The sequence below is a fragment of the Jaculus jaculus genome, chromosome 4, assembly GCF_020740685.1.
Source record: "Jaculus jaculus isolate mJacJac1 chromosome 4, mJacJac1.mat.Y.cur, whole genome shotgun sequence".
NCBI lineage: Eukaryota > Metazoa > Chordata > Mammalia > Rodentia > Dipodidae > Jaculus > Jaculus jaculus.
The window spans coordinates 37,122,146-37,148,410 of record NC_059105.1 but is presented as its reverse complement, the minus strand read 5'-3'; the positions used below and the strand labels follow the sequence as shown (position 1 = coordinate 37,148,410).

Sequence of the window (26,265 nt, the reverse complement as noted above, 5' to 3'; positions counted from 1 at the left end):
CTGTAGAATTATTATTATTATTATTATTATTATTTTATTATTTTGGTGTTTTGAAGTAGGTCTCACTCTAGCTCAGGCTGTCCTGGAATTTACTATGTAGTTTCAGGGTAGCCTCAAACTCATGGTGATCCTCCTATCTCTGCCTCACGACTGCTGGGATTAAAGGCGTGCTCCATCATGCCCAGTTTGTAGGAACTTAAAAAAAAATTATTTTTATTTATTTGAAAGAGGGGGAGACAGAGAGAGAAAGAGAGAGAATGGCCTCTTGCCATTGCAAACAAAATCAAGACACATGTTCCACCTTGTACATCTGTCTTATGTCTGTCCTGGGGAATCAAACCAAAGTCCTTTGGCTTTGCAGGCAAGTGCCTTAATTGCTAAGCCATCTCTCCAGCCCCAGACTTAAAAAAAAAAAATAAACATATTTATTTATTTATTTATTTGCAAGGGAGGGGAGAATGAGACTGAGAGAGGAAATGGGCATGCCAGATCCTCTTGCCACTGCAAACTCCAAACAGATGTGCCACTTTGTTCATCTGGCTTTATGTGGATACTGGGGTGTTGAGCCTGGGGCCATAAAGCTTTGCTAGCAAGCACTTTTAACCACTGAACCATCTCTCCAGCCCCATAGGAACTTAAAAACTTTTTTTTTATTCATTTATTTGAGGGAGGGAGGGAGGGAGGGAGGGAGGGAGGGAGGGAAGGGGAGAATGAGAGAGAGAGAGAGAGAGAGAGAGAGAGAGAGAGGGAGAGAGAGAGAGAGAGAGAGGGAAAGCACTCCAGGCCCCCTGCCACTGCAAACCAATTCCAGAAGTATGTGTCACTTAGTGCATCTGATTTTACATGGGTACTGGGGAACTGAACCCGGACAGTTAGGCTTTGCAAGTAAGTACTTTTAACTTTGAGCTATCCCTTCAGACCGGTAAAATTATCTCTTTTGTGTTGAGAATAACCCACAGGTGGAGGAAGGTAAATGGTTAAGAGGCAGGGAGACGTGTGGAAAGGCATCACAGCAATCTGGATGAAATTCAGTGCTAACTCTCAAGAAGGTGGAAGAGGTGGTGATGTGGAGAACTTATTATGTTTCCAGATACATGTTGACAATACAGTCAAGGAATTGGACTGGATTTGAAATGTATGTAAAATTCCTAGAACGAACACCTGGAAGAATAGAATTGCTAATTACTAAGATGGGGGGAGGGGAAGCGTCCACTAAGAAGAGTGTTTTTTTTTTTTAATTAATTTATTTATTTGAGAGCGACAGACACAGAAAGACAGATAGAGGGAGAGAGAGAGAATAGGCGAGTCAGGGCTTCCAACCTTCTGCAAATGAACTCCAGATGCGTACACCCCCTTGTGCATCTGGTTAACATGGGACCTGGGGAATCGAGCCTCGAACCAGAGTCCTTAGGCTTCACAGGCAAGCGCTTAACCGCTAAGCCATCTCTCCAGCCCAAGAAGAGTGTTTTTGTCTCTGAGGTTGTAGCTTCTCTTTGCTGCGGGTTGGACCAAGGCTTTATGCATACCTTGTCCTCAAACTTGCTATGTGGTGGAAGATGACCTTGAACGCCTGATTCTCCTCCTTCCACCTCCCAAGGGCTAGGATTATAGGTTCCCATCACCACTCTTGGCTTTAGTCGTTAATGTTTGAAGCAGAGTGATGGCATGGAACTTCATTTTGCTAGTTGGCTTCTTTTTGTGTGTGCTAGGGATCAAACATAGGGCCTCAGGTATGCTAAGCACGAGCTACTTCTAGTTTGCTCTGTTATATGCTTGAAAATTTCCACAGTAAAAAGTTTAACAAATGTTTAGGTTTAAAACGTGGCTAATCATGCATTTTTTTGAAATCAATTAAAACAAAAGAAGGCAGGCATGGTGGCACACATCTTTATTCCCAGTAGTAGGGAGACAGAGGTAGGAGGACTGATGTGAGTTCGAGACCAGCCTGGGACTACATAGTGAATTCCAGGTCAGCCTGGGTACAGTGAGACCCTTCCTCGAAAAACCAGAAAAAGAGAAAAAAAAAAAAAAAAGAAAGAACACTTATGAAAGTTGTGTATAGCTTATAAATGCAGTTGATGGTCTTTTATTTTCCTGAAAGAGCAAAATTCATTCGAAAGTTTCTTAGTTGGAATTGGAATTAACATAGGACGACAGTGAAAATATGAGGCACAAACATTATCAGGGAAAAAAGAAATACACACACACACACACACACACACACACACACAATTTTTTTATTTGATAGAATGGGTGCTGCAAACAAACTCCAGACACATGCTTCATCTAGTGCTTCTGTCTTACGTGGGTCCTGGGGAATTGAACCTGGATCCTTTGGCTTTGTAGACAAGTGCCTTACCCGCTAAGCCATCTTTGCATCCCAAGAAGTATTTTTGCTCTTGCGGGTCTGTGTTGTCTTTACACGTTACTACTATACAGTCATTTCTACAAAGACACCAAGACGAAAATCCCCCCTAGTCACCTTAGGGGAGGATCCCCACTCTCAGCTGGCTTGCGGAAATGACGCCACCCTTTTTCCAGCGGAGTCTGAGGAGAGCTGGACCGGGCGGGGCGGACGTCAGCGCGCCGCGGCCCACGTCCAGCTGGGAGAATTCTGACCCCAGGGCCCTGGCTGGCGCCGGCTGCGCGGAGGTCTGCGGGAGCGCGGCTGCGCAGGCATGCGGAGGCGGGGCTTCGGGGCCGCCCGACCAATGAGGAGCCGCCGCCCGAGGGCCGGTTCCTTCCTGAGCGGCCGGCATGATTAGCCGAGGGGCCGCCCCGCCCCGCCCCCCGCCGCCCCGCCCTCGCGCCCCGCCTCCGTCTCCCCGCCTGCCGGGGCTCCGGGGTGACACTGGGGCTTCGCCTTGGCAAGGGGCGAGGGCAGCGGCGGAGACGGAAGGCGGCCGGCGCGGCGTGCGTGAGTGCGGTGAGGGGAGGCTGCTGGTGGGAAGGAGACGGCCGCAGGGCCGGAGGGAGGGCCCCGGGGTGGGGGGGGGCTTGCGGGCCGAAGCGGGCGGGGCAGGGGCGAGGTCGTCCCGGCACGGGTCGTCGCCGGCCCCGGGTCGAGAGGGGGGGACGCCCAGCCCGCCGTGCCACGTTTGTGAAGCGGATCCGCCCTCTTCGCGTGAGCCTGGGCTGGCGCGGTCGGGGTTGCCGGGAAAGGTTTAAAGACCCCCTCGCCAGCGCGGACCCTTGGAGGCTTTCCAGGGCGAGCTGCGCGCGCTTCCGCCTCCGTGCTGGGTGGGGAGGTGGTCAGGCCAGGTGGGGAGGTTGCCTTTCACCCTGAGGATCGTTCACAGCAAACGCATCCGGAATTCCTTCCTCCTCCTCCTCCAACCCCCACGCCCTGCTGGGCAACGCCGCAAACTGTCTCAACAACTTGGAAGTAGCCGACTAGAAAATTCTGAGCAATTCCACACGTTATAAATAATGTTCCTCGTCTTTCCTGAGTGAGCGACTTTAACCTTCACCTAAAAGCGTTTCTGGTTATGAAGCTGCCCTAGAGGATATCGATGTGACAACTGTTGAGATTTTTTTTTTTTTTTTGTCTCTTTTTCCCCCTGAAAACATAAGTTTGCATGAAAATCCGCTCGGTGTAAAACTTTATCCTGTTGATTCTGACAAGCTCAGTAGATAAATCTTGTCTACTTTTTTTTTTCATAAGTCTAATAGATTTTTTTTTAAAATACGGATTCTCTTTTTGAACAAACCTTTGAGTGTTTTTTTGTTTCGCAGGTTTATTTAAGTGCCTAACTCCCACTGATGAAGATGGGTTGGAATAACTGCTGAAACTGCCTTTGGTTGACAAGACACACTCTATTTGTTTCACTGATTTTTGTTTACTGCTATGACCTTTACTGTAACAGATGAGAAACTTGGAAAATAAAATGAACGTGCTGTGGTCTTGAACCTTCTTTTTGAGGAAAAATTAAAAGTGCCAGAGTGAAAGCCAGAATGGCATCCAGAGAGAGGCTCTTTGAACTTTGGATGCTTTATTGTACAAAGGTAATTGCTTTCCTTTTTATTTCTGTGTTTAAACATATTTTATTATAAAAGTTTGTGACCTGCTTAACTACCACTTAATTTAATTGGTAATAGTTTATACACTCATTCACACCCCCAAATTTAAAAACATGTAAGAGATTTTTATATTTCCCACTTTTTCAGATTTGAAAACATTAATAATATGGGCAGACTTTGTTGCGGTTTTTGATACTTGAGTGATCTCAAAATTGTATATGTAAAATGATGCTCTTAAGGGAAAAATAAAATGTTTTTATTTTTATGGTGTTCTTTCTCTACTGCAACTGGGGATAGAATAGAGACTTTTTTTATATGTTCAAGGCAGCATCTCACTCTAGCCTAGGCTGACCTGGAACTTATTCTGTAATAGACATTTCTTTTAAAACTTTTTAAAAATTTATTTGAGAGAGACAGAGATAGCATGAGTGTAGGTATGCCAGGGGCCGCCTGCCACTGCAAACAAACTCCAGACAAATGCACCACCTTGTGCATCCAGCTCTACACGGGTTCTGGGGAATCAAACCCAGTCCATCAGGCTTTGAAAGCAAGTGCCTTTAACTGCTGAGCCATTACTCCCGCCCCCACAGAATAGACTTTTCTGTGAGGTCATTAAACATTTTTCTCGTTGCTAACCTTTTAAGTTGTATATAAAAGTGTCTGATTAAGGTGGGTATTCTGTTACTGCCTCTGTGTTTGCACAGATGGGCACTGTCTCATGCGATACTGCAGTCCTGTGGGATGAGTATTGCAGTTCCCTTTTACTGATGAGAAAAGTAGTTGGGGGTGGGTGTAGGAGTGAGGGTGGGGAGCATGGTGTTGAGTCTAGAACTCACCATTTTGGCTCTTCAGTATTTTTGTTACTGTCATTCAAAAACAACTTTATGTTCCTTGTTTGAATTTTTACCTGGTAGATTTGATTTTAGGTTATTGAGAAGGGTGCTACTTAAAAACCACATTTTTCGGGCTGGAGAGATGGCTTAGCAGTTAAGGAGTTTGCCTGCAAAGCCTAAGGACCCAGTTCAGTCTCACTCCAGATCCCAAGTAAGCTAGATGCACGAAGGTGACGCAAGCACAGGATCACACATGCTTACTGGTTGGCAAGTCTGGAGTTGGATCACAGTGGCTAAGGCTCTGGTGGGCTCTTGCTCTCTCTCTTAAAAAACAAAATAAAACACATTTTTCAAGTGAGGAACCATGTTAATACTTTGAAGATATTGGTGAGGATCAGAGAAACATCCCTGATCTACTATTTACATTAGCTTAGGTCTGTGTGGTAAAGTTCTCAAGTCAGGGCCTCTATTTTAGCATTACTTCTCCAGGCTTTCTCTCTTTAATATTTTCAGCTGTTTAACTATTTTTTAACAATGATCTCATTTATCTGTAATAATTTTAGAGGTCCCATTGGATTTTTTAACTTCTTGGTTTGAAGTTACTATAATTATTAAAGGATATAGATCTTGAAATGTTTAATAGGAATTTTCAGAGTAACTTTTAGGTTTGTGTAATTTAATGCTGGGAATATCTCTAAAAATAGACATGTCTTCTAATAAAAAAGGAATCTAGCCAGTGATAGAGAGATGGCTTAGCAGATAAGGCACTTGCCTGCAAAGCCTAAGAATTCATGTTCAAATCTCCGGGTCTCACATAGCCAGATGCAAGCATGCAGTGTCATACATGCCCACAAGGGGGTGCACCCATCTGGAATTCGCTCACAGTGGCTGAAGGCCCTGGCACAGCCATTCTCTCCCCTACTCTCAAAAATAAATAAATCGAAAGGAATCTATTTCATTCAGACACTTTGGAAAAAAGGAATGTGTTAGAAAAAGTTAAAATGAAATTTTATTATTTTTTTGAGAGAGAAAGAGGCAGATAGAGGATGGGTGTGCCAGGACCTCTAGCTACTACAAACTCCAGTTGTATGAGCCACCATGTACATCTGGTTTATGTGGGTACTGGGGAATCAATCAAACCTGGGTCTTTAGGCTTTGCAGGCAAGTGCCTTAACCACTGAGCCATCTCTCCAGCCCTAAACTGAAATTTTAGTATGTGTTCAATAATTTGAAAAACACTTAAGTGCATTCAGTTTACTTTCACTCTTTTCATAATGACAACAAGTAAATGTGTGGTGGCGCACACCTTTAATCTTAACACTTGGGAGGCAGAGATAGGATTGCCATGAGTTCAAGGCCACCCTGAGACTACGTAGGAAATTCCAGGTCAGCCTGGGATAGAGTGAGACCCTACCACAAAAAACCAAAACAAAAAGTAAATGAGGTTACGTTGTTTTTACTAATGTTTTTCTATGTTGATTTTAGTATTTTTGTTTAAGCATGCACAAAACAGAGATATAGTAACTCTTCTTCATTTTGACACACATTATCCTCTGTTCATAGTATCATGATTTAACTGTACCCTTTCATTTCCCTATTACCTGAATTATTTTTACTCAAATCTCACAGTTTACAATATCTATAGATATTTTTAAATATATATCTATAAAGTATCTCTAAAATAACACAATGCTGGACATGGTGACGCACACCTTTAATCCCAGCACTTAGGAGGCAGAGGTGGGAGGATTGCTATAAGTTTGAGGTCACCCTGAGGCTACATAGTGGATTCCAGGTTAGCCTGGGCTAGAGTGAAATGCTACCTTGAAAAACAACAAAAATGGCAAGGTGGGCTTGGTGGTGCACACACTTTCATTGCTGTGAGGAAAAGACCAGCCTGGGGCTGTAGAGTGAGTTCTAGATGTTAAGAGTGAGGCCCTGCCTTGAAAAAAATGAAGACACAAACAAAGACAAAGCCACAGTACAATCTTCATAAAATGTTTGCATCCAAACTTTCCTGTTCATTTCTCAATGCTGTTTTCCATTGTCTGATTCAGTAGTTGTGTGAAACATGCACATTGTGTATTATTGAAAATGTGTGTGAACCTTTCTGTATAGGTTCTTTACCACACTTCTTTGCTGTCTGTTGAAGAAACCAATTACTAACCTTAGAGTTTTCTGCAATCTGGATTTTTGCTGATTGTTTTGTCTTGATTTTATTTCATTGTTCCTCTCTTTTGGTGCCCGTGAACTGACAGGTATAGAGGTTTAATTTATTAAGGTTCTGTTTTAAATGTGGAAGGCTACATTAATTTGCACATGTAGCACTCATTAGTAATTTTTTATTTCTTTTGGTTATCCGAGGTAGGGTCTCACTCTAGCTCAGGCTGTAGTCTCAGGGTGGCTTCGAACTCATGTGATTTTCCTACCTCTGCCTCCCAAGTGCTGGGATTAAAGGCGTGTGCCACCACGCCCGGCTTTGTTAGTAATTTTTACTTGCATTATTTTTCATGAGGAATTTACAGTATTGTAATGTTACATCACTTTTTCGTTGTTTGGAACAACACATTAATGTCCCATAATCAGTTATTGATGACATCACTTAAAAGGAAAGCAGGTTACATAAATGTATTTTTCGTGTCAATTTTCAGAATGAGTTAGTTGACTAATAGCTTCCCAAAGTGACCAGGTATTCTTGAACTCCAGGTTCATCTGATTAAAATTTTAACAGTGGTTACCATTTAGCTGCCCTACTTTCTTTGTTTAGAACATAGAACATTGTATACATACCTGATTAAAGAAGACATCTTTGAAGATTTGTGTAGGTCTCTTTGGGATCAGTCAGGTTAAGACATAGTTTATATTGCTACAGTGTTACTGGTATTCCAGTGTTGGTAGTAAGTCAGTATTAAAATGTTTTAAAAGTTGTCACTGAACAGTACGAAAGTTCAACGATGTATCTGTGGGTTATATTGCTTTATAAAAGGAATTCTAGGGTTGGAGAGATGGCTTAGCGGTTAAGCACTTGCCTTTGAAGCCTAAGGACCCCGGTTTGAGGCTCGATTCCCCAGGACCCACGTTAGCCAGGTGCACAAGGGGGTGCATGCATCTGGAGTTCGTTTGCAGTGGTTGGAGGCCCTGACGTGCCCATTCTCTGCCTCCCTCTCTCTCCCCCTCCCTGTCTCTTTCTCTTGTGTCTGTCACTCTCAAATAAATAAATAAAAATGAATAAAAAAATTTTAAAAAAAGGAACTCTAAAGGAGTTGCAAGTTTAAATACTAGTTATTTAAGTCTTATAAATAGAATTAAAATGAGTTACCAACACAGTTTTAAGGGTTGGTTCCTCATATATCAAATTCAACATTTAAAAAGAATTTGTGAAATACTTTGTAGTTTATTCTTTTTTTTTTAAACTTAAAAAAAAAATTTTTTTCTTAATTTATTTGTTTGAGAGCGACAGACACAGAGAGAAAGACAGATAGAGGGAGGGAGAGAGAATGGGCGCGCCAGGGCTTCAAGCCTCTGCAAACGAACTCCAGACGCGTGCGCCCCCTTGTGCATCTGGCTAACGTGGGACCTGGGAAACCAAGCCTCGAACTGGGGTCCTTAGGCTTCACAGGCAAGCACTTAACCGCTAAGCCATCTCTCCAGCCCAGTTTTTTCTTTTTAATATATTTTATTTTGAATTGACAGTTGTATGTATTTATGAGTCACAGTGTGATGTTTTGATACATGTACACTGGAAAGATCAACTCTAACATATATATCACCTCACATAATTTTGTTTGTTTGTTTGATTTTTTTGAGGTAGGGTTTCACTCTAGCCCAGGCTGACCTGGAATTTATGTAGTCTCAGGGTGGCCTCGAACTCATGGTGATCCTCCTACCTCTGCCTCCCGAGTGCAGCATTTTTTGTGTGTGTGGTGTTTAGTTTGTTTTATTACCAAACTTTTCAGGCCAAATTTTCTCACTTGGTCCTTCTAGAAATAGAGTTTAGTTGCATTGTTAGAAACGTGACCTTCATAACAAGTTACTTGTTAATCTTACATAGTTCTTATTATATCAGCAGAATTACTTCATATCACTTAATATTCTTGTTCTCTGAAGATTCTTTCATTAGTATACAAATTATATGTAGTCTGAACTTTTCTTGCCTCCAATAGTCATTCCCCACCCAGGGTCAAGGATTGGTTAACATTGCATTTCATATAAGTTTTATAAGTTAAACATTAATTTGACCAGGCTTAATGTGATATCTGTATTTTAGTAGCTAACAACTACTTGTCTGGATATATTTCAGTATGGAATGTAAAATGATAGCTGTTTATTTTAGTATAAAAGATTTTATTTTATATGTACTAGGCACCTTGTCTTTTGATATCATTCCTTAACATTCTAAAGACAGAAGTGAAGGGTAGTTTAATACAACTTTACATCAACTAGTGGAATTTAGCACCTTTTTGGATTTCATGTTTTTGCATGGAAAGACATGTATCATGAACTCCTTATCTCGGCTGCTGTCTTTGACAAGATCTTTTTCTCTTCTCTCTCCCCCCTTCTCCACCTCCCTTCCCCTCTTCTCCCTTCTGTCCTGTCCTTCCTTCTGTCCTTTCGTCCTTTTCACTACTTGTAACTTTGCAAATGATAGGCAAGTGCTCTACTGCTGAGGTATTTCCCTAGCTGTTTATTTTTCCTTCACTTATTATTTTTTGATTTAGGATCTCACCAAGATGCCCAGGTTGGCGTTGAGCTTGGCATTTTCTTGCCTCAGGCTCACATGTAGATAGAATTCTTGGCAGGCCTCACTGTATTTATTTTAATTTTATTTTAATTTATTTGCAAGCAGAAGGAGATGGGAGAGACAAAGAGAGAAAATGGGAACACCAGGGCCTCTAGCTGCTGCAAACAAACTCCAGATGCATGTGCCACATTGTCTATCTGGCTTTACATGGGTACTGGGGAATCAAACCAGGGTCGTTAGGCTTTGCAGGCAAGCACTTTTTAACTGCTGAGCCATCTCTCCAGCCTCAGGGTATATTTCTTTTAGACATTTATCCTTTTTGGGTGTGCTGAGTTTGCTCATTAGAATATGTAAACGAGAAAAACCAAGCTCCCAGATTCTTCCATAAGATGAAACTTACTTTCTTTCTGCTATAAAGTATCACAAATTGAGTTAAAAGTGTTGCCTGGTGTGGCGGCACACATCTTTAACCCCAGAGGTAGGAAGATTGCTGTGAGTTCAAGGCCAGCCTGGGACTACAGAGTGAGTTCCAGGTCAATGTGGTCTAGAATGAGACCATACCTTGAAAAAATAAAAAAAATTTTTTAAAAAAGTGTGACATTTTGAAATACGGCAACAAACAGCTGAAATTCAGGGTTCATTAGCTTTGCTTTTTTTGCTTTTGCTTTTGAGACAAGGTCTTGTTTACGCCAGGTTGACCTAGAATTTAATCCTGCCCCGTCCTCCCAAGTACTGGTATTCTAGGAATGTGTCATTTGTGGAACTAACAGAAGTGGAACCAAAGTTTAGTTCTGTTCTGCTTCTGCTCTTAAGGACCTGAATGTAAGATCAACCAACCTCCCTCCCTCCCTCCCTCCCCTTTGGTGTTGTGCACATGGGTGGTGAGTGTATATGTGCTGTTGTGCAGACTCCATGTGTCTGCATGCAGAGACCAGAGGATGATACTGCGTTTTCTCCTCTACCTCTCCTCAGCTTATTCCTTAAGAAAGGTCTTCACTAAGTGTGGAGGTCACTGTTTTCCGTTAGGCTAGTTGACCAGCAAGCCCCAGCAGTCCTCTGGTCCCTGTCCCCCCTCATGGTGGGGTACAGCTATGCGTGTCCATGCCTGCCTATTTAAAAGTTTTTAAAAAAATTACCCATTTTGGGCTGGAGAGATGGCTTAGCAGTTAAGTGCTTGCCTATGAAGCCTAAGGACCCCGGTTCGAGGCTCAGTTCCCCAAGACCCACATTAGCCAGATGCACAAGGGGGGGCGCATGCGTCTGGAGTTCGTTTGCAGTGGCTGGAGGCCCTGGCACACCCATTCTCTCTCTCTCTCTCTGTCACTTTCAAATAAATAAATAAAAATAAACATTTAAAAAAAAATTACCCATTTTGGGGAGGTCAGATAGAATGGGCACACCAGAGCCTCCAGTTGTTGCAAATGAACTCCAGACAAATGTGCCTCCTTGAGCATTTGGCTTACATTGGTACTAGGGAATCGAACCTGGGTCCTTAGGGTTTGCAGGCAAACACCTTAACTGCTAAGCCATCTCTCCAGCCCCATGCCTGGCTTTTAATGTGGGGTGCTGGGTATCGAACTTAGGTCCCCACATGCTTGTGCACCAAACGCTGTTACCCATTATACCATCTCCCCAGCCCTTTAGTTTCTTTATATTTTGATTTTTCTCATCTGTCAAATGGGGGAAAAAAGTAACAGTTTTACTTATCTCAAAGTTGAGGGAAAAAAGTATTGATTATATTTACATGTACCTTTGAAGTTAAAAAAAAATGTAAAGCCGGGCGTGGTGGCGCACGCCTTTAATCCCAGCACTCGGGAGGCAGAGGTAGGAGGATCGCCGTGAGTTCAAGGCCACCCTGAGACTACAGAGTTAATTCCAGGTCAGCCTGGACCAGAGTGAGACCCTACCTCGAAAAACCAAAAAAAAAAAACAGTAAATGCCAGATGTGGTGTCCCATATTTTTAATCCCAGCACTGGAGAGGCAGAAATAGGAGTATCTCTGTGAGTTGGAGGCCACTCTGAGACTTCATAGGAAATTTCAGATCAGCCTGGGCTAGTGGGAGACTCTACCTCAAAAAAAAGTAATTGTGGCCTGGGAAGGTGACTCAGTGGTTAAGGCACTTGCCTGCAAAGGCTGGCAACCTGGGTTCTATCCCCAGGACCCATGTAAAGCCAAATGCACCAAGTGGCACATACATCTGGAGTTCATTTGCAGTGGCAGGAAGCCCTAGTTCTCCCCTTACAAATAAATAAATTTTAAAAATGTAATCGTTATTAGTAATTTTGTTTTGTTGTTTTGAGGTTGGGTCTCATTCTGGTCCAGGCTGACCTGGAATTAACTATGTAGTCTCAGGGTGGTCTCAAACTCATGGCAATCCTTCTACCTCTGCTTCCCTAATGCTGGGATTAAAGGCATACCCTACCATGCCCGGTGTTATTAGTAAATTTTAAATACATGTGTGTGGAATCTCATGTAGCCCAGGTTGTCCTTGAACTTTGAACTCCTTATCTTCTCTGCCTTCACTCCCAGTTGCTGGATTATAGGTGGGAGGTACATGCCTGGCTTTGCTTTCATATTTTATAATAAAAATCAGTATTATTTACTCTTTATAATTAGCAGTGAAGTTAAACTCATGACTGTCTTAAATAATTTTTAATGTGTACCTTTTTTCACATTGGCATTAAGTGGTGATTAGTTATCTTAAAGATGTGAGTTTTTATTTTCGCCCACTCTAAACCCAGTTTGTTTTGGATCTTGGTGATGCTATACTTCCTGCTGTTGCCCTTTGTCCTGCTAAATCTGGAATATGACTGAAATAGATAGTTTTGCAGTGAGCTCAGAGTAAAGTTCCTTTTCAGAATAAAAGTTTTGCTTCAGCCAGGCATGGTAGCACACACCTTTAATCGCAGCACTTGAGAGGCAAAGGTAGGAGGATCACTGTGAGTTCAAGGCCACCTTGAGAATACATAGTGAATTCCAGGTCAGCCAATGCTAGAAAAGAAAAAGAAAAAGTTTTGCAAGCACCTCTTTATACAGATTAAAAAAAAAAAAAAAGGACTGTGAATACTCTTCTAATCCAAAAAATTATCAGTTCTTTAGTACAGTGTTATAATCCTAAATAAAAGTTTTAGTATAGTGAACCAACGCATACCTTCCCTTAACATAGCCCATCTGTAATGTCTGGCATGTGCAAAGCATGGAGATAGCTCTTGACTTTTTCTTTTTTAAAATTTTTTTTTAAAAATTTTGTTTATTTGAGGGTGACAGGGAGAGAAAGAGGCGGCGGGGGGGGGGAGGGAGGGAGAAAGAATGGGTGCACCGGGGCCTCCAGCCACTGCAAATGAACTCCAGATGCTTGTGCCCCTTGTGCATCTGGCTAACATGGGTCCAGGGGAATGAGCCTCAAACCAGGGTCCTTAGGCTTCACAGGCAAGTGGTTAACCGCTAAGCCATCTCTCCAGCCCTAAAACATTTTTATTTACTTATTTGTGAGCAGAGACAGAGAGAGAATGGGCACACCAGGGCCTATAGCCACTGCAGACGAACTCTAGACACTGGCTATGTTTGTACTGGGGGAATCAAACTTGGTTCCTAGGTTTTCCAGGCAAGCACTTTAACCACTAAGCCATCTCTCCAGCCCTGCCTCTTGATTTTTTTCTATGGTTTAATAATGATTTTGTAGGGAGGAAAATGTTCTTCAACTGTAAAAAAAGAAAAACTGGGTCATAAGCACACTGCTACAAGTGGCTCCTTAATATGTTTGTTTTGGAAAGATGGGAAAGCAAGAAATACTTATTTTATATCAATAAATCTGGAGATTATCTTTAGTAAATGAACATTACCTTTGTGATTTGACTAGAGGAGCTTGTACATTACTCTGAAAAGTTAAGATGCATGAAAGCTTTTTATTCTTCTGAGTATAAATTTCCCTGGTTACAGGAGATTGAATTGGTAATACTTTGTAGACATGTAGCATAAATGTGTGGGTATGGGTAAGTCTAAACAAGTCTACAGATTTCGGAAACTGATACTTAGGTATCTCATTTACAAAGATAGCTAATGTAGGATCACTCAGTTTTCAGGTAAGCATTATGAGTTTTCAGAACGTTCAGGGAACAATAGCTCATATATGTGTCTGGAGTTCAGAAGGGAGACCTATTCTAGTAATAAAAGACTTAGCATATTGGCAGTCATCACTGAGAACTTCTAAAATGGTAACAACATTCCCATGCTTTATACATAAAATAATGTGTGTTCTTTTTCCTGTTAAAAGATGATAGAGGGCTGGAGAGATGGCTTAGCAGTTAAGGTGCTCGCTTGGGAAACCTAAGGACCCAGGCTTGATTCCCCAGTACCTACGTGAGCCAGATGCATGTGGTGGCACATGCAACTGGAGATTGTTTGCAGTGGCTAGAGGCCCTGGTGTACCTATCTCTCCCTCATAAATAAAAAATTATTTAAAAAAGAAGATAGAGGAAGGAGAATTTGTAAAGAATTCAAGAGAAGTAGGAGTAACATTGCCTCAGAAAGTAGACTGATGAGGCAGAAGGGAATAATCTTACAGAATCAAATTCAATTTAGGATTTAAGGAAAGCATTTAGAGAATGAGGGGTTGGCTTAGTTGGTAAAGTGCTTACTGCACAAACATAAGGAGCCGAGTGTAGCTCACCAACACCCATATGAAAGCTGGGCATGGTGACATGAACCTGTATTCCTCGTTCTAGGGAACTAGAAGCAGGAGGATTCCTGTGGCTATTGGCTAGCTGAATCAGTGAGCTGTAGGTTCAGTGATTGACCCTTTCTCAAAAAGGAAGCTGTGGAGAAAGACTTAAGGAAAAACCCCTATGCCAACCTCTGGCCTCCACTCACACACATGCACGCACACATACACATTTAGAAGGCAGACATGGTGTACACACACAATACTATCAAAAGAGGTTGAGGCAAGAATCATGAGTTTGAGGTCAGTCTAGGCTACATAGTGAAATCCTGTCCCCCCAAAAGGGTAAAATTTCAGAGATTATTGGTTACTTTAGTAAAAGCAATTCTAAAAAAGAGTGGTATAAAAGAAGTTAAGGAATGGGGAAAGTGTGGGGGGGATGGAGGGAATTAACATGGGATTTTTTTTATAATCATGGAAAATGCTAATAAAAAATTAAAAAATGCTAATAAAAAACTAAAAAAAAATGTTAAGGGATGGAGAGATGGCTTAGCGGTTAAGGTGCTTGCCTGGAAAGCCAAAGGGCTTCAGTTCGATTCCCCAGGACCCATGTAAGCCAGATGCACAAGATGGTGCATGTATCTGGAGTTTGTTTGCTGTGGCTGGAAACCCTGGAATGCCCATCCTTTCTCTTTCCCTCTTTCCTTCTCTCAAATAAAATAATGATAATAAAAGATGTTAAAAATAGGGTTGCATTTTATCCATTTTATTATCATTTTTTTTATAGTGTTGGAATTGAATCCAGGGCCTTATGCATGCTAAGAAAGCACTACACCGTGGAGCTGCACTACACTAGCTACAGTGCGCTCTGCCCCAGCCTGATTCATTCTCATTACATTTAACAGACTTAAGATTGCCACTGGGCTGCTTGTAACATTTTACGATGTTTCCTCCTCGTTTTTTTTTTTTTAAACATTTTTTTTTAAATTTTTATTTATTTATTTATTTGAGAGCGACAGACACAGAGAGAAAGACAGATGGAGAGAGAGAGAATGGGTGCACCAGGGCTTCCAGCCTCTGCAAATGAACTCCAGACGCATGCGCCCCCTTGTGCATCTGGCTAATGTGGGACCTGGGGAACCGAGCCTCGAACCGGGGTCCTTAGGCTTCACAGGCAAGCGCCCAACCGCTAAGCCATCTCTCCAGCCCCCTCCTCATTTTTTTGAGGTAGTATCTTGCTCTAGCCCAGTCTGACCTAGAATTCTCTATGTAGTCTTAGGTTGGCCTTGACCTCCCTACATAGTTTTTCTTAGGGCTGGGGGTTAAAGGCATGCACCATTATGCCCAGATCCCCTTTACTTTTTTGGGGGGGGTTCAAGGTATGGTCCCACTCTCGCCCAGGCTGACCTGGCATTCACTCTGTAGTCTTGGGGGCCTTGAACTCGCAGCGATCCTACCTGTGCCTCCTGAGTGCTGGAATTGAAGGTGTGCACCACCACACCTAGCTCCCTTTGCTTTTTTTTTGAAACAGAGTTTCATTGTGTAGCCCAGGCTAGCCTTGAACTCTTCCACTATTTAAAAAATATATTTTAGGCCTGGGTGTGGTGGCACACATCTTTAATCCCAGCACTCAGGAGGCAGAGGTAAGGATAGCCATGAGTTCGAGGCCACCCTGAGACTACATAGTGAATTCCAGGTCAGCCTGGACTAGAGCAAGACCCTACCTCAAAAAAAAAAAAAAAATATGTATATCTTTCAGGGCGGGAGGGATTGCTTAGTGGTTAAGGTTTTGCTGCAAAACCAAAGGGCCCAGGTTTGATTCCTCAGGACCCATGTTAGCCAGATGCACAAGGTGGCACACACGTCTGGAGTTCCTCTGCAATGGCTGGAGGCCCTTGTGCACCCATATTCTCTCTCTCTCTCTCTCCCCCCCTCCCTCCCTCCCTCTCTCTCCTTCTCAAATAGATAAATAAGTTTATTTATTTGAGAGAAACAGAGAGAGAGAGAGAATGGGCGTGCCAGGGCCTCCAGCCATTGCAGAGGAACTCCAGATGCATGTGCCCCCTTATGCATTTGGCTAACATGGGTCCTGGGGAATTGAGCCTCAAACCAGGGTCCTTAGACTTCACAGGCAAGCGCTTAACCGCTAAGCCATCTCTCCAGCCCTGTTTGTTTTATTTTATTTTATTTTGGTTCTTCGAGGTAGGGTCTCACAGTGGTCCAGGCTGACCTGGAATTCAGTATGTAGTCTCAGGGTGGCCTTGAACTCAGGGTGATCCTCCTACCTCTGTCTCCTGAGTGCTGGGTTTAAAGGTATGTGCCACCATGCCCCGCTTACTAGCTGTATGATTTTGGGAGAGTAGTATATCTTTATAGTTTTCCTGTTATAACCTGTAAAATGAGAAAAACCAAACTTTCTCTGGATAGTTGTGAGGTGCAGATAGGATGGTGAATTGTCAAAAATGTCTGTGATGTTCTTCATGGAGATCCTTTATCAGTTATAATTGCTTTATTTGTTAGCAAATGAAATGGTACCATTTCCTTCCTTGTTAATTACTCAGTTTTGTAGGAGAATGCTATGTTTTCAAACTCCTTGATAGCCTGAGAAACAGAGGGCTTGGAATCTACTTCAGTGCAGAGTGGTTTGTCTAGAATTTGAACCAGATACTATCATAGCTAAATAAAATATGAAGAGAAATGCATTAATTTTTTATAATGTTGTGTGACTCTTTTGGCCTAACTTTTACTAAGAACTTCTTTTATTAGAAAGGAACTGAGAAGTAGTTCAGGTACTTGGAGTTTTGAGGTTCTAGAATGGATAGATACATGAATAAATATGAGTTGTATTCTAGTTCAAAACAAAAAGCAAGTAATAAAACTCCTTGAAAAATTTTCACAAAGGTTACTCTTTGTCTATTTTCATTCTCTGATTTCTCTGTGATGTTATATTACAGGCTGATTTTGGAATAATATATTAATAGAAAAACAAATACACAAAAGGTCAACACTCTCTGCATGTTCTGGGAACATTCTCTAAGATTCTGAATCATAGTGTAATGCTTTTTTTATTTTAGTGAAATAAGTTGCTTGAGTTTCCTTTGTCCTAGATCACTGCATAAGTGGTCATGTTTAATGACTAAGTAATTAGACTTATGAATAACATGCTTAAATTTGACATGTGTGTTGTGGAGGCAAAAAGAAAAAAGATTCCAGGCTGACCTGGAATTCACTGTGTAGTCTCAGGGTGACCTCAAACTCATGGTGATCCTACTACCTCTCCCTCCTGAGTGCTGGGATTAAAGGCATGTGCCACCGTGCCTGGATTCTTCATCTTTTTCTTCTTCTTCTTTTTTTTTTGTATCTTGAGATAGGGTCTCACTCTAGTGCAGGCTGACCTCTACTGTCATGGTGGCCTCAAACTCATGGTGATCCTTCTACCTCTGCCTCCCAAGTAAAAAAGTTTTTAAATTTTATTTGTATTTATTTATTTTATTTATTATTTGTAAGGGGAGAGAGAATGAGAATGGGCATGGGCCTGTCAGGGCCTTTGCAAATAACTCCAGACGCATGTGCCACTTTGTGCATCTGGCTTTACGTGGGGAATTGAACCAGGCCCATCAGGCTTTGCAAGCAAGTGCCTTTAACCACTGAGCCATCTCCCCAGCCCTTGAACATCACTTCAGAGAGACAATTTGGCATAGCAATTAAATCAGTTGCCTACAAAGCCTAAGGAGCTAGGTCCAACTCCTCAGAACCCATGTAAGCCAGATGCACATGGTGGCACATGCGTCTGGAGTTCCATTGCAATGGCTAGAGGCTCTGGCACGCTCCTTCCCTTTTCCTCTAAATAAAATAAGATATTTTATTTCTTAAATTTTTAAAATTTTATTAGAGAGGTGAGAGAGATAAAGAGAGAGGGAGAGAAAGAAAGGGCAGATCAGAGCCTCCAGCCACTGCAAACGAAGTCCAGATGCATGTGCTACTTTATGCATCTGGCTTTATGTGGATAACTGAGCCCTGGTAGTCAGGCTTTGCAGGAAGTACTTTAACCACTGAACCATCTCTCCAGCCCGTGTGTGTGTGTGTGTGTGTGTGTATGTATATGTGTGTGTATATATATACGTGTGTGTGTGCATATATATATATATATATATATATACACACACATACATATATATATATATTTACTTTTCACAATTTTTATTAACATTTTCCATGATTATCAAAAAATATCCCATGGTAATACCATCCCCTCCCGCACTTTCCCCTTTGAAATTCCATTCTCCATCATATTACCTCCCCATCTCAATCATTCTACTTACATATATACAATACAACCTATTAAGTACCCTCCTTCCTTCCTTTCTCTTCCCTTTATATCTCCTTTTTAATTTACTGGCCTCTGCTACTAAGTATTTTCCTTCTCACGCAGAAGCCCGATCATCTGTAGCTAGGATCCACATATGAGGGAGAACATGTGGCGCTTGGCTTTCTGGGCCTGGGTTACCTCACTTAGTATAATCCTTTCCAGATATTTTTGTTTTTTTGAGGTTGGGTCTTGCTCTAACCCAGACTGACCTGGAATAAGTAAGTCTCAGGCTGGCCTCAAACTCACAGTGATCATCCTACCTCTGCCTCCCAAGTGCTGGGATTAAAGGTTTGTGTACCATGCCCAGCTTTAAAAATTTTTTTTTGTTTATTTTAATTTATTTATTTCAGAGTGACAGACAGACAGAGAAAGAGGCAGAGAGAGAGAGAGAGAATGGTCGTGCCAGAGCCTCCAGCTGCTGCAAACAAACTCCAGACGCATGTGCCCCCTTGTACATCTGGCTAACGTGGGTCCTGGGGAATCGAGCCTCAAACCAGGGTCCTTAGGCTTCACAGGCAACCGCTAAGCCATCTCTCCAGGCCGTGCTTAGCTTTTTGATGGGATGTGGAAAGCCATTTGAGAGATCATGTAATAGTTTTTATTTTATTTTTGTTTACTTATGCTTTTTTTGAGGTGGGGTTTCACTGTAGCCCAGGCTGGCCTGAAATTCTCTATGCAGTCTCAAAGTGGCCTTGAACTCACAGCAGTCCTCCTGCCCGGCCCACCTCCTTTTATTTATTTATTTTTTGTTGTTGTTGATTTTTAGGTCAGCTCAGGCTGACCTGGAATGCACTGTGGAGTCTCAGAGTGGCCTTGAACTCATGGCAGTCCTCCCACCTCTGCCTTCCAAGTGCTGAGATTAAAGGCATACACCCAGCTCTCTTTTTTTTTTAAAAAAATTTCAACATTTAATTTTTATTTATTTGACAGAGAGAGAGAGGGAGAGAATGGGTACACCAGGGCCTCCAGCCACTGCAAACACTCCAGATACATGTGCCCCCTTGTACAGCTGGCTAATGTGGGTCCTGGGGAACCAAACCTGGGTCCTTCGGCTTTGCAGGAAAATGCCTTAACTGCTAAGCCATCCCTCTACCCCCCTTAAAGTATTTTATGTTTATTCATTTATTTGAGAGAGAGAGAGAGAGAGAGAAGCAGATAGAGTAAGAGAGGGTTACACGAGGGCCTCCAGCCACTGCAGTCTTAACTCCAGGCATTGTGCATCTGTCTTATGTGTGTCCTGGGGAATTGAACCTGAGTCCTTTGGCTTTTCAGGCAAGTGCCTTACCACTAAGCCATCTCTGCAACCCCCCTCCTTTTTTTTTTTTTGAGATAAGGTCTTGCTGTTGTTGCAGGCTGATCTTGAATTTGTTATCCTTGTATCTGTCTTTTTAGTAGCTGGTATTATAGACACACACCATTTCACCGTCTATTGTTCATATTTTAAAACAACACTCAGCTTATCCTTAATATCACTTAGATATTTTATATTACTGCTTTTGTTTAAGATGGTATCTTGCTCTGTAGCCTAGACTGACCTTGATCTCTTAAACCTCCTGCCTCAGCCTCCTAAGTGCTGAGATTACAGGTGCATAATTCCAAGAATGGCTTTTTTTTTTTTTTTTTTTTTTGTTTTTCGAGGTAGGGTCTCACCGTGGCACAGGCTGACCTGGAATTCACTATGTAGTCTCAGGGTGGCCTTGAACTCATGGCGATCCTCCTACCTCTGCTCCCAAGTGCTGGGATTAAAGGCATGCGCCACCACGCCTGACAAGAATGGCTATTTTTTTAAACTATATTTATTTATTTGAGAGAGAGAGAAAGAGGCATATAGAAAGAGAGAATGGGCATACCAGGGCCTATAGCCACTGCAGATGAACTCCAGATGCATGTGCTCCCTTGTGTATCTGGCTTACATGGGTCCTAGGGAATTGAACTGGGGTCCTTGGGCTTTGCAGGAAAATGCCTTAACCGCCAAGCCATTTCTCCAGCCTCTATTGCTTTTATTTCAGATAATTATTTAGATGTGAAAGCATTATTTTCCTACAAATGGACTAATATGATGATCTTATTTCAGAAAGATCCAGATTACCTGAAGCTGTGGTTGGACAACTTTGTTTCTAGCTATGAACAGTTCTTAGATGTTGACTTTGAAAAGTTGCCTACCAGGTATGTGGAACATACTAAGCTATTACCCTTGGATAAGATTGTTCATTTTTGGTGCAATGATTTCATTGATAATATCAGACAGGAATGGTAATTATGCTGCTAGTCCTGATGCACCTACATGATGGTGCTTTCATGCCAAACACTGCTGACTGATCACAGCAGTCTTTCTGGGTCATACCTGGCTTCTAGTCTGCCTACTCTGTCCTTCCTTTTAAAGCTATCCCAGGAAACTGGGACAAAGACCAGCCATATATTATTTATTGTAACAAAGGCTTATGAGTTGAAATTCATTCAGTACTGATCTTAGAGTAAAACCTTAGAAAACAGAAGAACCCAGTGTGTGAAAGCATACTCCTATAATTCTATCACTTGAGAGACTGAGGCAGAAAGATCCTGAGTTAGAGGCCAGTCTGGGAGACTCTACATCAAATGAAAATAAACAGCAAATCTGGAAAAATAAGCATACAACAACAAAGGCATCTTAGGAGGTGAAGTGTTTTGGTTTTTAAAAACTGTATCTAAAAAATATTTAAATGGTGAAATTCGAATTTCATGTAAAAGTATAAATTTTTTCCTACCAATTCTTCCATCTACTACGATTTCTAGGTGTTCCTAGGCAAACTGCAAGACAAAGCTTGTTCTGTAACTCATTGATGGCTTGAAAGTCTGGCAGTTCTTAGAGGGAAGAGATTGGCAGGGTTAAGATGCAGGAGAAATGCAGAAAGTCTTCAGCCACAAAAGGAGTCCCAAATAGGTATATGTGTTCAGCGGAGAAGGAAGGGATTTGTTGTGATTGGTGATGTGAAATAGTGTATGGAGAACGAAAACTCTTCAAGGAGAAAGTGTGTGCAATTTGGGGGTGAAAGTAGGTAATCAGAATAGGTAAGGAGAGTAGATCCTGTAGAATCAAACAGGGACCAACTAACACATGAAGTGTGTATGCAATGCTTATGGATTTTTTGTTTTGTTTTTTGTTATAGAAGGTAAGAACGCTACTAAAACTTTTCAGTTAAGGGAAGGGTAGAACTACTGCTTACGGTGCAGTCTTCCAGACACAAAATGGCCTGGATGTCCATGACCTCACAATGCTGGGTGCTACCTACAGAGGACCTTCATAATAAGAGAAGATGATAACCTCAAAATAAGAGAGACTATTTGAGAGGTGGAGCAGATATGATGGAGAGTGAATTTGTGAAAGGGAAAGCGGTGAGGGGAGGGAATTATTATGGTTTATTACCTATAATTATAAAAGTTGTCAAAAAGTTAAAAAAAAAAAGAAAAAAAATCTTTTCAATCTGCACCTGTCGTGGTAAGGTATGTTTTTCAGAAGTTACTTTGGTGCCGTTGTTATAGGTTGAAGGAGCCTGAAACTGTAGTCAAGAAACCCAGTCAAGAGGTAATTGTGCACCATACATGGCAGCTTATATCTATAAATCCCAGTCCTTGGGAGGTGGAAGAAGTTGTTCAAGATCATCAGCTACATAGCTAGTTTGAATCCAGCTTGGGCTATGTGAAACTCTCAAAATATAGTATACAATGAGGGCATGGTAGTACGCACCTTTAATCCCAGCACTTGGGAGTCAGAGTTAGGAGGAGCCTGTGAGTTCGAGGCCACCCTGAGACTGCATAGTTATGTTTTTCTTTTCTCGAGGTAGGGTCTAGCCCAGGCTGACCTGGAATTCATTATGGAGTCTCAGGGTGGCCTCGAACTCTCGGTGATCCTCCTACCTCTGCCTCCCGAGTGCTGGGATTAAAGGTGTGCACCACCATGCCCAGCAAGACTGCATAGTTAATTCCAAATCAGCCTGGGTCAGAGTGAGACCCTACCTTAGAAAAACCAAAACCAAAACTCCATCTTGCCGGGCGTGGTGGGACAAAACAAACAAACAAAAATGGAATCCATGTTAGGTGCCTGTAACCCCAGCACACTGATAGATGGGAGGCAGGTTGTAGCATTTCCCAAAGCTTGTTGGTAAATGCAGTAAACAAGTAGCAGTAGCAAGAACCCAGGGAGAGAAACAACTCCTCAAAATACAGAAAGGTGAGGACTGACCTGAAGTTGTCCTCTGAGCTCCACACATGTGTCATGGAACCTGCTTCATGCACTCACATAAACATGCACACCTATGCAAATTAAAAAAAAAAAAAAAGCAACCTTTAGAACTTTTGGGACTACATAGTGAATTCCAGGTCAGCCTGGACTACAGGGAGACTCTACCTCAAAACAACAAAAAATGTATATGTATATATTTTATTAGAGAGAGAGAGAGGTAGATATATAGTGAGAATGGGGGGACTTCCGGTTAAGATGGCGGCGTAGGTACCACGTCAAAGCAGCCTAGGGGGGAAAAAGACCAAAAAAAACTCAGCAAAATACACACTTTTACTAAAAAGTGAGGTGTATAGGAAATTGAAGCAGCAGCGGAGAAGTAGAAGAGTTATAGAGCATCCAGAGCCTGCACAGGTGGGAAAAGCAGCTCCGGCAGCTCGGCCAACCGCCGCGGCCGCAGTGCAGCAGAAAACCGCCAGACTTGGCTCGAGCCGCAGGAAAAGCCAGGTGCGGGATTTTCCCCTCACACCGCGCTCCGCAACTCAGGAAACGTGAGGGGAGAGCAGCAGCGACCAGTGGAGGAGCAGATCGCGAGGTAGAAGAACACGTGGAACAGCGAGACAACTAGAGCAGCCGCGGCTCCCTCCCCTCCCCCACTGCCTGAACCCAGCTCCAGCGAACAGAGCAGCGGCCCGGGACCCGGCCACACCAACTTGGGCTGACAACGGGACCCAAGCAGGAGCAGAGTTCGGGAGCAACATCAGCGGCTCCGGCACCGGTACCAGCGGCCCCAGCAGCAGCAGCAGACCCAGGAGCGGCAGCGGCGGCAGATCCCGCAGCAGCAGCTTCAGGGGGAGCAGCGGCAGTGGACACAGCAGCAGCAGCTTCAGCAGCAGTGGTGGCTCCAGCAGTGGGAGCTACAGCAGCAGCAGAGGCAGCAGCAGCGGCTTAGTTTGCCCCGTAGGAAAAGCAAGTGCCCAGCTCCAGAAATCAGAACAGCAGCCCGACGACCCAAGCAGCAACTTGACTGAGACCAAAATCACCCAAGGTAACTGGGATTGCACCAGGGAAGGGTCTCACTTGGTCACAAGCTGACTTGGATCCCTCAACAGACCAGAAATCTAAACCTCTTTGTTGATAGAGGATCTGGTCATTATAATAACTACTCTTGCATACATACTCAGGGCTGTTTTTGTTTGAATGTGTACAGTGTTTAGTTAAATTTTAGAATCTACCTGTATTTTATTCCACTCAGCCTGCTTGAATACTCCTATAGCAGGGAAACTCAACCCCTAAGAACATCTTTGTAGATACTCTGAGAGTCTTAAGAGCCACACCTAACACCTTAAGGTCCTACCCTGAAAATATATTACATCAAATCAATTGATACAGCTAAGAATACACAGCTAGCTAGAAAATCCAAGCATTAACTTAATCCGAGAATGGGCATGTCAGGGCTTCCAGCCACCACAAACAAACTCCAGACAGACACTTGTGCAATTTTGTGCATCATGCCCAGTGTAAATAAAATATTTTAAAAAGTTTTTTTATTGACAAAATGCTTAACCTAAGATGAAGAATGCTAAGAACATTGCTTTATCTGTAATATAGTTGGCTTGTTTTTGAATTGTTTCATATCTTTGTCAAAACCATGAATTTAGATTTCATTTTAACTATTTTAAGCTTTAATTTTATTAATTTATTTGCCAGCAGAGGGGGGGGGGAGGGGAGACAGACAGACAGAATGGGTGCACCAGGTCCTCAAGCCACTGCAGATGAGCTCTAGATGTATGTACCACTTTGTGCATCTGGCTGTACAGGGGTACTGGGAATTCAAACCCAGATTGTTAGTTTTGCAGGCAGACACCTTAATCTCTGACCCTTCCCTCCGGCCCCTATTATTTTATTATTTTAACTTTTATTGGCAAGCTCCACATATACAGACATTATACTGTAATCATAATCCACTCTCAAAACCTTTGTTTTTCCCCTTCCCTATACCCTCTCCTTCAAATTCTTTCTCTGTCCAGTGAATTACTATTAAAGATTATTAATGGAAAGCATTCAAAGTTTCCAAGTGTGAACTATATATGAAACACTGTATAGAATTAATCAGGGGACCTTAAAGCTAAGAGACTCTTGGACAACCCTCCTTTAAAGTAAAGTAACTCACAGTGGGAGCAGTGGCTCCATCAGTAAAGTGCGTGCCTGAAAGCATAAGGACCTGAGTGTGAATCCCTAGCACTCAACTAAAAGCCAGGCACAGTGGCATAGGTCTGTAATTGCAGCATTGGTAGCAGACTGGAGGATCCTGGTGGCTTTCTGGCTAGCTAATCCAGCCAAGTTGGTGAGCTCTGGATTGAGTGAGAGACCCTGTCTCAAAAAATAAGGTAGAGTGTGACTAAGACAGCTTCAGCTTGTTTCCTGGCCTCCCCACATACCCACACATATGTGTGCTCATAAACATGCAAAATAAAAGAAAAGGCAAACTGTCTTAATAGATTTTCCTAGTTAGAGAATTCATAATGAAAGGAAGAGACTGCTTTTACCAGAATTGGAAGCCTTGAACAAACTTGAAGCTAGGCTTCTTCCTGTGTAGGGACACAACCATTGGCAGCTGTTCACAATAGACAAATCAGGAGTCACATGAGAGTGGAACCGAAACCCTAACAAAGAGGATATAACATTTTAGGCAGTAAAGTTCTAGAGGTTGGAAAGTCCTTCCAGTTATTAAATGCTCATTTAGAGATGAGGCCAAAAGAATCAACTTTATAAGGGATGTTTTGCCAAGTTCCAGTTTTATAATGAGAACTAATTGAGACAAGAACAATGTATAGTTCTCTTTTAGAAGCTAATTATCTTTAATTGCCTTGTTATTTATTTGAAAATGTGCAAATAAAGAACAGGATGACAAAAAGACAATGGGAATTACTTGTTTAAATGGCTTGAAAATGGAATCTTGGAAAATATATTTTGACCTGTTTAGGAAAAGTAGAGGTAAATAGCTTAACTTAGTCTTAAAAATTATATTTCAGGGCTGGAGAGATGGCTTAATGGTTAAGCACTTGCCTGTGAAGCCTAAGGACCCTGGTTTGAGTCTAGATTCTCCAGGACCCACATTAGCCAGATGCAGAAGGTGGCGTATGCATCTGGAGTTCGTTTGCAGTGGCTGGAGGCCCTGGTGCGCCTATTCTCTATCTATCTGCCTCTTTATCTGTCGCTCTCAAATAAATAGATAAGAATAAACACACAAAAAATTATATTTCAGTGGCTGGAGAGATGACTCAGCAGTTAAGCTACATGCATAAAAAGCCTAATGACTTGGGTTCAGTTTCCCAGTATCCACGTCAAGCCAGATGCACAAAGTGGCACAAGCATCTGGAGTTTGTTTGCTGTGGCTGGAGACCCTGGTAAACCTATTCTCT

The 26,265-nt window shown here is 42.4% G+C and overlaps 1 protein-coding gene across 1 annotated transcript in view; it reads left to right on the top strand.

Annotated features, from left to right (window-relative positions):
• Positions 1 to 2,823: 2,823 nt before the first annotated feature.
• Nbeal1 (neurobeachin like 1) overlaps positions 2,824 to 26,265 on the top strand; it is a 203,095-nt gene continuing 179,653 nt past the window's right edge. The window contains exons 1-3 of the mRNA XM_045147952.1: positions 2,824 to 2,917; positions 3,736 to 4,005; positions 20,699 to 20,790. Of these exons, the coding sequence (XP_045003887.1) occupies positions 3,955 to 4,005; positions 20,699 to 20,790 (143 nt within the window). The 5' untranslated portion in view covers positions 2,824 to 2,917; positions 3,736 to 3,954. The remainder of the gene's footprint in view (positions 2,918 to 3,735; positions 4,006 to 20,698; positions 20,791 to 26,265) is intronic.